The sequence below is a fragment of the Rhinoraja longicauda genome, chromosome 25 (genome assembly GCF_053455715.1).
Source record: "Rhinoraja longicauda isolate Sanriku21f chromosome 25, sRhiLon1.1, whole genome shotgun sequence".
Classification (NCBI taxonomy): Eukaryota; Metazoa; Chordata; class Chondrichthyes; order Rajiformes; family Arhynchobatidae; genus Rhinoraja; species Rhinoraja longicauda.
In genome coordinates this window covers 2,314,406-2,328,668 of record NC_135977.1, presented here as the reverse complement: position 1 = coordinate 2,328,668, position 14,263 = coordinate 2,314,406, and the positions used below count along the sequence as shown (strand labels likewise).

Genomic DNA, 14,263 nt, shown 5'->3' with positions numbered 1-14,263 from the left:
GTAACTATTTATTAGTAAAGGATATGCAGCAACCTTATAGCGAATATCCACGAGATAAACTGATACTTACAATTTGACAATTCATTGCTACTTTAATTCATCTCCCAATCACTCATGCCAATAGTAAACGTCAGGAAGGGGCAATGAAGAACAAAGTGGCACCATTGGTGTCTCTCTCCAGTACTGCTATCATCCGGAGAACAGTTTTATAACACAACCTTAGGCTGAAATGATTCACATACCTTAGGCTGAAATGCTCCCTGAAGTGACCCAAAGGGACCTGAATGAGGAATCATGGATGGCATTCCTGGCATTGTTGGAGCATACGGTGGGAAGAACTAAAATCAACAAGTTATGAAAAGTTATATTCAGGTTGAGAAAGTCTTATCATATAAAGTAGTCAAAATCCAAGCATAAACTACAGAGTGAAACAATCCAGCTACAGAACAAGATCAACTATTTGCAGTTGGCTCGTGTATCTTGTTACCATTATACTACATCAGGTAATGTTTACAACATTGAACTAGATATAGAAAATGGCGAGGCTTCCAACTATTTGTAATGTCTAAAGGATGAAACCTAAAATTATTTAAATACTGCAGCGTAGAAAAATAGGTACAGGCGTAGGCTATTCGGTCCTTCGAGCCAGCACTGCCATTCAATATGATCATCTAAAATCAGTATCCCGTTCCTGCTTTTCCCCCCTATCCCTTGACCCCATGAAACCGAAGAAGGGTCACGACCCAAAATGTCACCCATTCCTCCTCTCCAGAAATGCTGCCTGTCCCGCTGAGTTACTCCAGCTTTTTGTGTCTATCTTCCCTTGATTCTTTTGGCCCTAAGTGCTAAATCTAACTCTCTTGAAAACATCAACTGAATTGGCCTCCACTGCCTTCTGTGGCAGAGAATTCTTCAGTTTCACAACTCTCTGGGTGAAAAAGTTTTTCCTCATCTCAGTCCTAAATGGCCTACCCCTTATTCTTAAACTGTGACCCCTGGTTCTGGACGCCCCCAACTCTCCTCCCTTGAACAGCTAACAGCTAATTTCCAACTTCACCGTTGTCTAGAAAAATACATGGTGTTGGAAGCTTTCTTACCCTCCCAGTCCCATAATTCTTTAATGTCAGTAGCAGATTACTGAGATTTTCCATTATCTTTTGAATTACCTAATGCCAAAAATAAAAGTTTGCTTTAATGAAGGCAAACAAAGTGAAATCTTGTACTAAGCTGAACTGCAATTCAGACAGTTTTTACATCAGTTGAATCTAAGTGAGAACAACTTTTGATGGAAAAATGCTCTAACTGCTATTTTATTTCAAGCTCTGAGTATTGGCATTAATCTGGAAATACTCGGTATGAACGTGAAAGCATTCACCTCAACGCCAAGGATACCTTGAATGCACAATGACATTGAAATACAACATGGACTATCTATTTTGGACAGTCTCTGCTAGAAAAGCAAATTGAAACATTTCATGAGCTAGAAACCACAAGTGGAGAAACCTCAAATTTAACATATGAAATAATGTTTGTTCAAAATTATATATTTTTAAAATGTGTGCGGGCATAATCATGCACAATTAATTCTCAAGAAATAGAGGACACTCACACTAGAATGTCGATAGAAAGGATTTTCCATTTTTGGTGTATACTTTTCAAACTGAAAGGAAGAGGAAAAACAAGTTGTAATAGAGTTTGTGTTTTTTCCCCAGCATCATTGTGAAGTTCTGTGGTCATCTAGAGATAAATACATCCTCTGTTGTTGTCATAATTGAGCCATAAAATAGGCTAATTATTCATCAATATTATTGGATTCCGATCATTTTCGGCCTGGCATGAACTATTAGCAATTTAAAAAATAATCTAAAATCAACAAACAGCTTTTAATAATTATTTCTACATATTACATCTTTAAACAATTAAGGGACATTAAGAAATGGAAAATCTTCACACAGAGCCATTTGGCATGGCAGCTGTTGCTGAATATAACAACTATGTATACAGAACACATGCATAATTTCATTAATTATAGCCATTACCAGATGTCTGCCACTTAGTGAGTATAAACAACATTAATCACAAAAACATACAGTGGTAGATTATACACAAGCTTCTTTGTGACCATAATTAGACCACATGGTATATTTTTTGCATTAAAAATACTGAAAAAACAAACTGATTTTTAAAAAACACAACCTTTTTGGAAAATTTGGAAATCCATTTAAAAGGAAGTAGGCATGCATTAAATTTGCACAGACAGGTGACGAAATAGTGTTTAAACCAGAAGAAATTCAATATAAAAAAAATATTAATCAGATTAAAGACAAAATAGGCAAGTGAACACAAGCCTGATTCTGAAGGTACAAGATGATTTTAAGCATACATTCACAATTTCCTTTCTTCTTGAGAAACAGTGTTTGCATATCAGATATTAAAGGAATGGTACTGTTTACGGTTCACAGAATGAATATGTATAAAAACAGCACTGTGGATATATTATACTTTATTCATCCATACTGGGCTACTGTGGTATTTTACATTTTGCTAGTGCGCATTTTTAAGATCATATTCAATAATTTTATTTTGATGTAAAACTTAGTGAACCGAAATTTAAACTCTCACCACTGCATTAAGCACAAGATAAATGTGTTCCAAGGGCTAGAGAGGATATTGGATTTCTGTCTTTTGACCACGCACCTTCAAACGCTTTGGATTGTTTTTATATTTAAAGGATGCTTCATAAAGGCTTGATGTTATCGATCAAGTTCAGAAAAAGTTTTTGTTGCAACTATTGTCAATTGGTGACATTTTAAGATTGGACAATTGACTCAACAGTCAACCATTAAACACATTATAGGATGCTCTTCATTTAAAGAAGGTTCAAGTCGGAATATACATAAAATAGCTCAAACATACACGCGGCTGTTCATTTTGATTGGTCAAAAGATATCACAGGAGAAATGAAAAAGAAAAAAACAGTGGTACTGGTGTTTTTGTTTTTGAGAACCACATTAGCAAACCCGTGGTCACTATGGCCAAAAAGATGGAAGGATTTTCTTTGGCAGTTGGATAGGGAGATTCAAGAGATGCTCTACTTATCCTCACTTTTCTGCCTGGGATATGCACCATAGATGGTGCAGTGGGCGGTATGAGCAGAGTGGGTGGCAGACTTGCAGGGAAAGGAGCAAACGTGTGCTGATGTGTGTGTTGATGCATGTGCTGATGCTGGTATTGGTGCTGATGAAACTCTGCCCTCAAGACTGGTGGCAGGGCCAGCGACCCTGCCCTGCCAGAACTCTGAACCAATAAATGGTTGTTCAGCTCCTGTCTCAGCAGTTCATGCTCTGGAAGAGAAAAAAGAAACACAAGGGCCGTGGGCCAGTCAGTTGGAAAACAAAAAGGGCAAATATTCACCTGGCATTCCCTGTTTCTGCAGGTCATGCTGTGGTGGTTTTCTACATGAGGACTCATTGGTGGAGGTAACAGAGATGCCTGTGACAAAGCACCAATCAGAATTCCCGACTGAGGCTGACAATACATGATTGGTTGGTTGAATGATATCAACAGGCTGGTATCTAAAGACAGAAGAGAACCACATGAGTCATCCCAGCAGAAAACAAGGTGGCGACTCGACAAACACACACACCATCCACCTCACCACAAGGTACTTGTCACCCATAAGAGCAGGCAGGCAGCAGGAGCACTGTTCTAAATGCATTCCATGTTATTTTAAATAAATTAGCCCCATTGAAAGCTACCATTTATTATAAACACAAAGTAGACAAGGGGATTTGGGGCTTTAACAGAAATATCTGCAACAATAATTGCTTGACTACTGTTACATTTGTGTTTTAGAGTTCACTCAGTGCTTGAGGTAGCCCACATTTATGAATACATTCAATCACTTTCACTCACCACTGGTAGCATAACATCAGCAACACGCTGAACACATGCATTTTTTATGAAACAAAATTGTTATATGCTCTTATGAGGACATGTTTCTTGACAGCAATTCAGACAATTGTATCAAATACAGTTTCAAAGATAAATCAATTTTGAATTATATTACCTTGTAAGATTAACACATTTGAAATAGTACTTATTAAATGTCATTACTCCTTTAAAAATGAATGGAATAGTTAAATATAAATCTAACGCCAGGGATTAAATTCTAGATTCGTATTAATTATCATTACAACATCTTGACCAAATGCTTCTCTGATCTTTTTGGAGATGGCTTGAATACTTACAATGAAGTATATGCATGATTTAATTTTAAACTACTGTAAAAAGTATTATTTAGTGTTTGGTATAATTATTCAAATATGACAATATAACGGAATTGAAAGATGGGGTATGCCACAGAGTCCATGCCGACCAGCAATCACCCATATGTTATGCCACTTTCTCATCCACTCCCTACACACTAGGGTCAATTTACAGAGAGCAATTAACCTCCAAACCTGCACGTCTTTGGGATGTGAGAGGAAACCGGAGCACCCAGAAGAAAGCCTGACGGTCAACGAGAGAATGTACATACTCCAGAACCAGCACCCGAGGTTAGGATCAAGCCAGGTCTCTGGCACAGTGAGGCAGCAGCTCTACCAGCCATTGTCCTTTTAAGTAAGGACTGTTAATCAATTAATCATTCAAAGTTTCCAGAAAATGAAATCGGGAAGGGAATCTACTTGGAATACAAATAGTTGCGAAAGCTATCAACTTCATTAGACCAAACAAGGGTGCAGCTACATTTTCCATCTCAAGACTACAAAATATCATGATGGCAATTAAATATTTTGTGTTAATCCAGGACTTTTGAAATGCATGTGCATTTTCTCTCAACAGATAGAACAGACTTTGCCAATACTGCTTTTTAACCAAGGTGAAAAGGTCAAAAACAAATTTTCAATTACTTCAACTTCCCCATCTACTTTCAGCCACCTCCACCCAATCTTAATTTGACAAATTCAGGTTCTTCCGGGTGGGGCAACAAGATTCTACATCTTTCTCAATGGGACTTCTATCTCTCATGGCAAATCAATCTACTAGTTTGCTCAATAAGTGGACGACTTAAACTCTTATCAGATCTCAGGATTTTTAATCACTTTAGTTCCTTCGTGTTAAAGGCTAACATAGAGTATGAGCACGTATCTTACTTGAAAATAGTTATCACTGATTTGTGAGGTTTATAAAACATGAAACCTACCAGATATTCTGATTAAATTAATGAAAATTAACTTTGACCACATGTTAATTTCTCTGTACATTATTCAGTTGCATGACAAATCACACTGGCGTCTGAATGTCAAGTCGTGAATAAAGTGGTCGTACTAACTTCATGTAATAATTTTTCCTAAACTCTTCATCATTTCTTTCGTTAAAGGTTTATGAACTGAGCAACTATTCTCACTTTTAAAATAATGCAGGGCTATATTAAGTTAAACGTCATTTCAGGGAATATAAGAGGAAATAAAATGTTAACAATCAAATTTCCCGGCAACAAACACAAATGAGCCACAGTGCAAGTACTTTGTGAAAACAAGAATTTACACCTACCCGAATAGCCAGGTCCTGCAGGGTGACCTGGTACAACAAGGCTGTTTGATGTTAACGGAGGTGGTGGTGGTAAGGTAGCTGGTGTTGCAAACATGGCGTGGTGATGAGGATGAGTCTGAGGCCTCAGGGAGAAATTATGTGAGGTAGCAAGGTTTGGAATTGATAGGGGCAGGACTGGAGTGGTTGAGTGATGGGGGTGGATTTGGGGGGATGAAGGCAGGTGCTTGGGTAGACTGATGCTTGCAGCACTGCTGGCACTGCTGCTCCTGCTGCTAGGAAAAAAAAGTTGATAATTAGTTAACATATTTTACAAACCATAACTCATAACAATAAAATTACAAATATATCCTAATTATCTACAAGATAAAGCAGTGGTATTTCCACTGCATTTTAAAAGAGTTGATTAATTCTATAAAAACTATTTCACAAATCTTATCATAAATGGTAAAATTATATTTTTGAGATCTCAGCATCATTGAACACTGCTTGATGCTGCATTTTTTAGTGAAGAGTTCTTGGGGAGAGGTGGGGCAGGAATACATTTTAAATGTGATTAGTTAATTATTTTAGTGATTTACAATTATCACTACTGGACAAAGGCGTTATAAAATATGGTTCATCCCGAGTTTGTTTTAGCATTTAAAAGCACTTTCTTTTTACTGTAGTATTTTAACATTCTGAAAGATAATTAAGGGTTAGTTAGGACAGCTTATTTACAGTTAAATATCAGTAAGATGTTGCACTCTCTGGTCTATTTAGTAATTCTAGATTGAAAATCTACATTGGAAACAGTTATCAATTCTTAAATCAGGATGATTTGTCACCTGTTGCAGTAAATGGTTAAAGATAGGAGGCAACAATTAACAGCAGTTAAATGTATGTACAAATGATATAACATTTGATTCACACTTACAAACATAGCAAAAAAAATTTACATTTTCAAGTAACATAGTTCTTGGTTCCAGAGCACAAAATTCAGTCATTTGTGCAGACATATGCTTTTGATCTCAGAAAGAAGAAACAGAATACAGCTTAGTTTGAGAGAAGTCTTGGAAAGGAGGGAGAGAGAAGAGATTGAGTGAGAGAGACAAGAGATAAAATAATAATAAAACATTGAAAACAGAAAGCAGAGTTCAAAAAAAAGATGTGACATCACAAGAAGACGTGATGATTGGTGAGATTGATGTCAGCACAAGCTAGTGGGTGGATTGCTGGTGAAAACCTTTATCACTAAACACTTTCTCAGCCTATACAAATACATCAGGTTGAGTGACAATCTGTGACATGAATTTTTTAGGATTCTATTTAACACACCTTTAACTTCTAAACATGCTAAGATCTAATTTCTAGCGAAAGAAGGATTATTCTCTACCATTAATTTAATGCTGTGGTACTAAAGTAAATGTTGCAGTTAATTTGTTAGTACAACAGAGGATGCTTTACTGTGCAAAACTGTATTTTATCCCAAAAAAATAATTATTATTTTCCTTTCTGAATTTAATTGGGCTGGAATAATTTAATTGCTGGTGGAAAGATTGAGCGTTGTGGTTTTCCACAACATAATATTTGAAATTAAAGCTAGCATGATTTCAGCCTAAAATAATCATATCTAAAAATTACAAAGCACAGTCAAGTGTGGATGCCAGCAGAGGCAAATTGGGGAAGTCCATTAACTTACCACTTATGTTTGTATTTGATGTTGCATAAATCAAATTGAAAAAAGCAATCACTCAAGCTAATATGAACTTCTACCTACAGTATACAATGTTCTGATCTACTTTAGATGTGCTTCACAAAGAGACAAATCCGAACTTCCCTTTGGGAGGTGAGCGTAAATTAAAATTTGTAAAATATCGATATCAATGATAGAATAATGGAGCAGACCATGAATATAAGTAATGGCACTGCTGTATAATTATGTCAATTTGCACTTGTAAAGATTTATACTGTCCCTTTAATATTGAAAAACATTCTAGGGTTCTTAATGGGTGCACAGTTAAACAAAATATGATACTGTGCCAAATGGAGAGAGATGGTAAATCAAATGACCAACAGCCTGGAAGTAGCATCAGAACATGGAGATAAGAGATAACAATGGACAAAATAAAACATTGGAATAATAGACAATCCAGCAGGATGAGGCCATTCGGCCCTTCGAGCCAGCACCGCCATTCAATGTGATCATGGCTGATCGTTCTCAATCAGTACCCCGTTCCTGCCTTCTCCCCATATCTCCTGACTCCGCTATCCTTAAGAGCTCTATCTAGCTCTCTCTTGAATGCATTCAGAGAATTGGCCTCCACTGCCTTCTGAGGCAGAGAATTCCACAGATTCACAACTCTGACTGAAAAAGTTTTTCCTCATCTCAGTTCTAAATGGCCTACCCCTTATTCTTAAACTGTGGCCCCTTGTTCTGGACTCCCCCAACATTGGGAACATGTTTCCTGCCTCTAACGTGTACAACCCCTTAATAATCATATATGTTTTGATAAGATCTCCTCTCATTCTTCTAAATTCCAGTGTATACAAGCCTAGTCGCTCCAGTCTTTCAACATATGACAGTCCCGCCATTCCGGGAATTAACCTAGTAAACCTACGCTGCATGCCCTCAATAGCAAGAATATCCTTCCTCAAATTTGGAGACCAAAACTGCACACAGTACTCCAGGTGCGGTCTCACTAGGGCCCTGTACAACTGCAGAAAGACCTCTTTGCTCCTATACTCAACTCCTCTTGTTATGAAGGCCAACATTCCATTGGCTTTCTTCACTGCCTGCTGTACCTGCATGCTTCCTTTCAGTGACTGATGCACTGGGACATCCAGATCTCGTTGTACGTCCCCTTTTCCTAACTTGACACCATTCAGATAATACTCTGCCTTCCTATTCTTTCCACCAAAGTGGATAACCTCACACTTATCCACATTAAACTGCATCTGCCATGCATCCACCCACTCACACAACCTGTCCCAGTCAACATGCAACCTCATAGCATCTTCCTCACAGTTCACACTACCACCCAGCTTTGTATCTTCAGCAAATTTGCTAATGGTACTTTTAATCCCTTCATCCAAGTCATTAATGTATATTGTAAATAGCTGCGGTCCCAGCACCGAGCCTTGCGGTACCCCACTAGTTACTGCCTGTCATTTATCCCCATTCTTTCCTTTCTGTCTGTCAACCAATTTTCTACCCATGTCAGTACCCTACCTCCAATACCATGTGCTCTAATTTTGCCCACTAATTATCTATGTGGAACCTTGTCGAATGAGAAGGAAATAATTTACGTCACCATCAGCAATTATTGTAGAGAATATTATATTAGGAATGCCACAACGCTGCAGCATTTGGTGCTGTTGATGCACAATTCCAGCAATCTGAGTTTGACCCGACCTTGGGAGCTACCTGTGTGGAGTTATATTCAAATAATAGGACTTATCTTTGTATGTTGGCCCTGTCTGCCAAATGCTAAGTAACTGATCCGAAGCGCATCAATAGTTTTTTTTACAGTGAGCCATTGGGCAGTGGGCCTGCCGAGGTGCAGTAGGCTGTGGGCAGTCGGATGCATCTGACCTTCAGAACACTGAACCCTTCCAAGATCAGCTGTATATGAATGGAAGTCCAAGTCTTCCAGGTGTACAAATAGTCGACCCAGGAAATTCCCTTCAACCAGCACAATTTTGACCTATGCTAAATAATAAGGGACTTGATCCTCGGTTTGGGAAAATTAAATTGCAAAAGCAAATTTGGAAAATAACTTCATAGAAATGATCTGAGACAGATCATTGGACACAACATCCACGGAGCCTAGAAATGATTTATTTTAAATATGGTTCTGTATAATAAGCTTGGGTTAATCAGCAATGTTACAGCACTATGCTTTCCAGAGAAAGGTGATTACAAAACAACCATAGAGCCACAAGAGACTGCAGCTCAGAAACCTGGAGCAACAGATGAAGTGCTGGAAGAACTCAACAGGTCAAGGACTGATACGGGTTCTCAACCTAAAAGATTGACCATCTTTTCACCTCCTTAGATGTTGCTTGGCCCACTGAGTTCTTCCAGCAGTTTATGTTTTGCCACAAGACAGCCAGAAATGTGAAAATGATGATTTAGTTTGAAACTTAAGTCTTCAACTCACATTAAAGCCAATTACAAAGGGGGTGGGAAGGTGTTGGCAAAAGTATGCCCAAGGGTAAGCAAAAACCCCCCAATTATTTTAATAAATCCCTATCAACAATAGAAAAGCAAAAAAAAAAGTCCTCAATTGCTAAAGATGCAGTAGCAAGGCATGCAGGAAATCATACAGAGTGGTGTAGTTAGTAAAACAGCTGCTTCATAGCTCTAGCAATCTAGGTTCAATCTTTGCTTCAGTGCTCTGTATGTGCAGATTGCACATTCGCCCTATGTCCATTTTCTCCAACATCCTAAAGATGTGTAGGTTGGTGGGTTAACCCAATGTTTTGAATTGAGAACCCACATCAGTCCTTGACCTGTTGATATATGTATACTGTGGGCCAAAAGTTACATTTCAATGCTGTATGACAAAATCAGATAAAAAAATAATTAAACAGATATTACCAAATATTAGCACATGGAGATCTAGTTGCAGTCACAAGAATCTGCAAGGGTCCTGACCCAAGACGTCAACTATCGATGTTCTCCAGAATGCTGCCTGACCTGCTGATTTATTCCAGCACTTTTGAGTTTTTTTTGGCTCAAGATCCGGTTGTACTTGCTTTCGAATTGTGGTGGAGAAGACTCATGGGTCCAAACAGTCCACTCCTACACTGAACCTTATATTAGAAGACCAACATTGGAGAAATTCAAATTATAAAAAGTCACTGAATGTTACAATGATCAGGATGGGCAAGGTAACATGAAAATGAAGATAATAATTTTAAGTTTTCATTACTGTGGGATGGTAGGTTGTGAAGAGGCCTGATGGGCCAGTGATAACAAGAACAAAAATCGGGTTTATGGGCAACAGAATTTGGATTTTCTCAAGATGATAGTGATTACTACGAGTTGTCAATTCAAAGATTTCAAAAGCATGTGGATGAAACAGGAGGAGAAAGAAGAAATTACAGAAGAAATCCCATCCCTTCTCTCCAGAGATGCTGCCTGTCCCGCTGAGTCACTCCAGCATTTTGTGTCTACCTTCAAGAAGAAATCACAGATGGATACAGGTAGTTAAGGTCCAGTGATGAAATGAAGCTTCCCTCAAGCGTACTGCTACTGATCCAATGTGCAATTTTCCTCCAGCAATGTTCATGGTTTCTATATAACTGAACAAGTCATTTACTTGCCAATCTTGTGTTTAAGCTTTCACCTTTTTTGTGCTAATGGGATCTAGCTAGAAGGAAATAAAGCTTAACATAGAATAACGGATTTTAAGAAATTACTGTGGCGGTGCCCGGGGGCTAGGCCACTCCCTTGGTCATTCCCCGCAGCACTAAGTGGAATGGGGAGATTAGGTCACTCCCTGGGTCATTCCCCTGGGGACAGAGTGGTCTGGTGCTATGGGGTTTGCTGGAAGGGGTTAGTGTTTTGACTCGTGGGGATGTCAGTGTGAGTGTATGTTCGTTACGGATTAAAGTTGTTGTTACTACTTACCTGGCGTGTGGCCTGATTCCTGTCGTGTCCAGACCCACTACATTACTGATATTGATACAGATTCAAGGTTTCAATACTCAATCTGTAGGAAACTACAACTGGACTGAGAGGAAACATGCCTTGGGACTAAATTCTTTTCAGAGTTGTGAGAATAGGGCGAGTAGGAAATAAGAAGAGCCTCCTGGTGCAGCAGTTATGGTGCCCCAACATCACAGCTCTGACTCCATACAAGGACAGAATGAGTAGAATGTGTGGAAAGGAATTACAGATGCTGGTTTATACCGAAGATAGACTCAAAGTGCTGGAGTTACTCAGTGGGTCAGGCAGCATCTCTGGAGAAAAAGGATGGGTGACATTATGATGTTACTCCCTGACCTGGGAGAACTTGATGTGATACTCAATCAGAAATAGAAGTGATCTGGCCATTAGCACTTGCATTCCACATAACAATTTAAAAAAACTCTGTAGAGATTCTAAAAGTGATGTAATATTCACTCAACTTACCTGATACTATTAAGACTGCTGAAGGGTATCTGGTGGTGAATCTGGTGATGTGAAGGAGGCTGTGTATGAACCTGAGGCAGAGGGTAATGCTGCAGTTGTGGTTGTAACTGTGGTGTTGGTTGTCTTGATTGTGGCCGTGATGGGTATATGGCCTCCTTTATCGTAGGACTTGCTGTGCTATTGGAGGCGCAGGCTGAAGGCGGTGGTGGTACCACTATAGCTGGTGGGCTTGGGACCAGTGGCACAAAGGGCGTCTCCTTACTCTGCTCCTGGCTGCGCTCTAGTCCGGATATCTTGGAAACACCTGGTCCTTTTGTTTCAGGTTTCTCATTCGACGTCAGACTGCTTCCAGTGAAGCTTGAACCTAGGAAATTGGAATAAACCAAAACCGATTTTGAAGTATTTGTGCAGTACATTTCCATGTTTAATCATCATCAGCTGATTCCACCTCTCTAAGGAATAGAGTCAGCTTTAATATCTCACTCCTAATTATTGTTAAATGCCTGTCGATTCCAGAGTTCATCGAGCTCACATTCTAGCAAAAAATGATTATGTTGCAGTTGAGCTCTGAAAAGTTCACAGCCTTTTCCCACTGTGTACTGATCAAAATCCTCAACTCATTCATGCCTGTGAATATTTAAGGATTAATTAAATGTAGGGGTCACAAAAGTAATAGCATTTCCCACAATTTATTAAAATCTACCTATTTAAACCGCCAAAGGGGCCAATCTCCCAGCCCTGCTGGCCAGGCATAATCCATTTGCACAAATTACAATCAAATGAATATGAGGGTAGTAGAGCAGCATGGATATTAACACTAATTGTTGTCTAGCTTCACACAGCACAGCCATGCTGCAATTTACTTAATGAAAATCTGTTTAGTTTAATTGCTTTGATGCTATTCCCTTTATCTCAATGAATGCATGCATTAAGCCAGCTTTGCCGGCTGCACTTCTACAGTAATATTCTACAAGAGGAGCCAATAAGAAGAAAGGCCAGAATTTATGTCCCTGGGCATGTCTCCTCACTCAAAAAAAAAATCACATTCCCGCTGGCTTAAGGTTCTCAAATTCAGACGGTTTTAAGTACACAAAGGCAAGTGTAATGAAAAACATATTTGAAACAGAAGTTATACTTCAAGTATTAAGGGAAATTGCAACAAAGCTCAGATTCATTTTTAATTTGTTCCCCTCATTTTTAAACCTCTTTATTTTCTCTTTATTTTCCATAGGTACATAACCCTTTTTAACTAAGTGACCTTTCACTGTCAATCTTCCCACTATGAGTTCACCTGTAAATGTGAAAAAAAAGTAATTCTATTGAGAGGAAAAGCAACTTCTGTAAACCTCTGACTGAGATAAGGATGGCAACTCAAGTATATCAGGCAGATGCCAGAACTTTGCCACAGTGCCATCAACTGTACATTTATTGCAGTCTGAAGAAGGGTCCCAACCTGAAACGTCACCTATCCATTTTCTCCAGTGATGCTGCCTGACCCGCTGAGTCTAGCATTGTGTGTCCATCTTTAGCATAAATCAGCATCTGCAGCTCCTTATTATACAATGAGTTGCAGTTGTGCTGAACAACTTCATATTTTTCTGTTACATGTGAGTTTTCACAATTATTCATTTAGTATGTCTATATTTTCTTGAAGCCTCTATCTTCCTTCAAAGCGTTCGCAAGTTTTTATCAATTACCTGATCCCAGCAGATCACTAACCAGATGAATCCCCAAGGGTTGTGATATCTCCTGGATCAGTGTCTAGGTAGGTCTCCCCTTCCTTTTATGCCTCCGAACATAAGCAGTTCAGACTCCAGCTCCACAGTTCTGAGCTGAAATTCCTCAAGTTACAGGCACATCACATGCATATGTGCTTGTTGGAAATCACAATGGTTTCCAGGAGAATTCCAATGATAGCTTCCCCTCGATTATCAGGCTTCCAAACAATAAGCTAGCGTACAGTCAGATCTACTTCTACCCCACTGTGGACATTGGACTTTGTCTCTAGACCTGAAGCACTACAATGCTGAGAATTATATCCTGCACTGTATCTTTCCCGTTGTTCTACCTGTTATACTTGAGTTAGACTTGATTGTGTATATGTATAGTATTATCTGATTTGATTGCATGTAAAACAAGGATTTTTACTGTACCTTGTACATATGACAATAACCAATCTAAACGTACAGGAGCACCCACGTGCAGTTGTAGTACTTTATCTGTCCTGCTATCCTATGTCACCTCATCTAATTCAAATTTTTATTTAGGTAACCTTTAGTGTGGTGTTTTATACCTTGACTAATGAATGGATTAAGTTAAGGACAACCAAAAGTAAAATATTACTATTAAATTACTTACTGCAAACCTTTTTCAATTTTTTGGCTCTTTGTTTTTGCCATATGCTCATTTAAACTCTCTTGGCTCTGGTTAAAAAAACATCTTCCTAAACTGATATTATTAATGTCCAAATCTCACTGAGAGACACAGGCTTGAAGCTGGTGTCCAATGAACTCATCCAAAGTCTGTCAAATCTAATCTAATAACTCCTTTGGTTCAGGCACCAAGCTTGTCAGATTGTGAAATGCCCTG

At 38.7% G+C, this 14,263-nt stretch overlaps 1 protein-coding gene across 7 annotated transcripts in view; it reads right to left on the bottom strand.

Moving 5' to 3' along the window:
• fbrsl1 (fibrosin-like 1) overlaps positions 1 to 14,263 on the bottom strand; it is a 441,460-nt gene that overhangs the window by 20,714 nt on the left and 406,483 nt on the right. For 6 of the 7 annotated variants that reach the window (XM_078421922.1, XM_078421925.1, XM_078421924.1 and 3 more), the window contains 5 exons: positions 11,675 to 12,038; positions 5,557 to 5,828; positions 3,415 to 3,575; positions 1,610 to 1,660; positions 243 to 338 (listed from right to left, as the gene is read on the bottom strand). In XM_078421922.1, coding sequence (XP_078278048.1) covers positions 243 to 338; positions 1,610 to 1,660; positions 3,415 to 3,575; positions 5,557 to 5,828; positions 11,675 to 12,038 — 944 coding nt within the window. The remainder of the gene's footprint in view (positions 1 to 242; positions 339 to 1,609; positions 1,661 to 3,414; positions 3,576 to 5,556; positions 5,829 to 11,674; positions 12,039 to 14,263) is intronic. The other variant, XM_078421923.1, reaches the window with a different exon arrangement.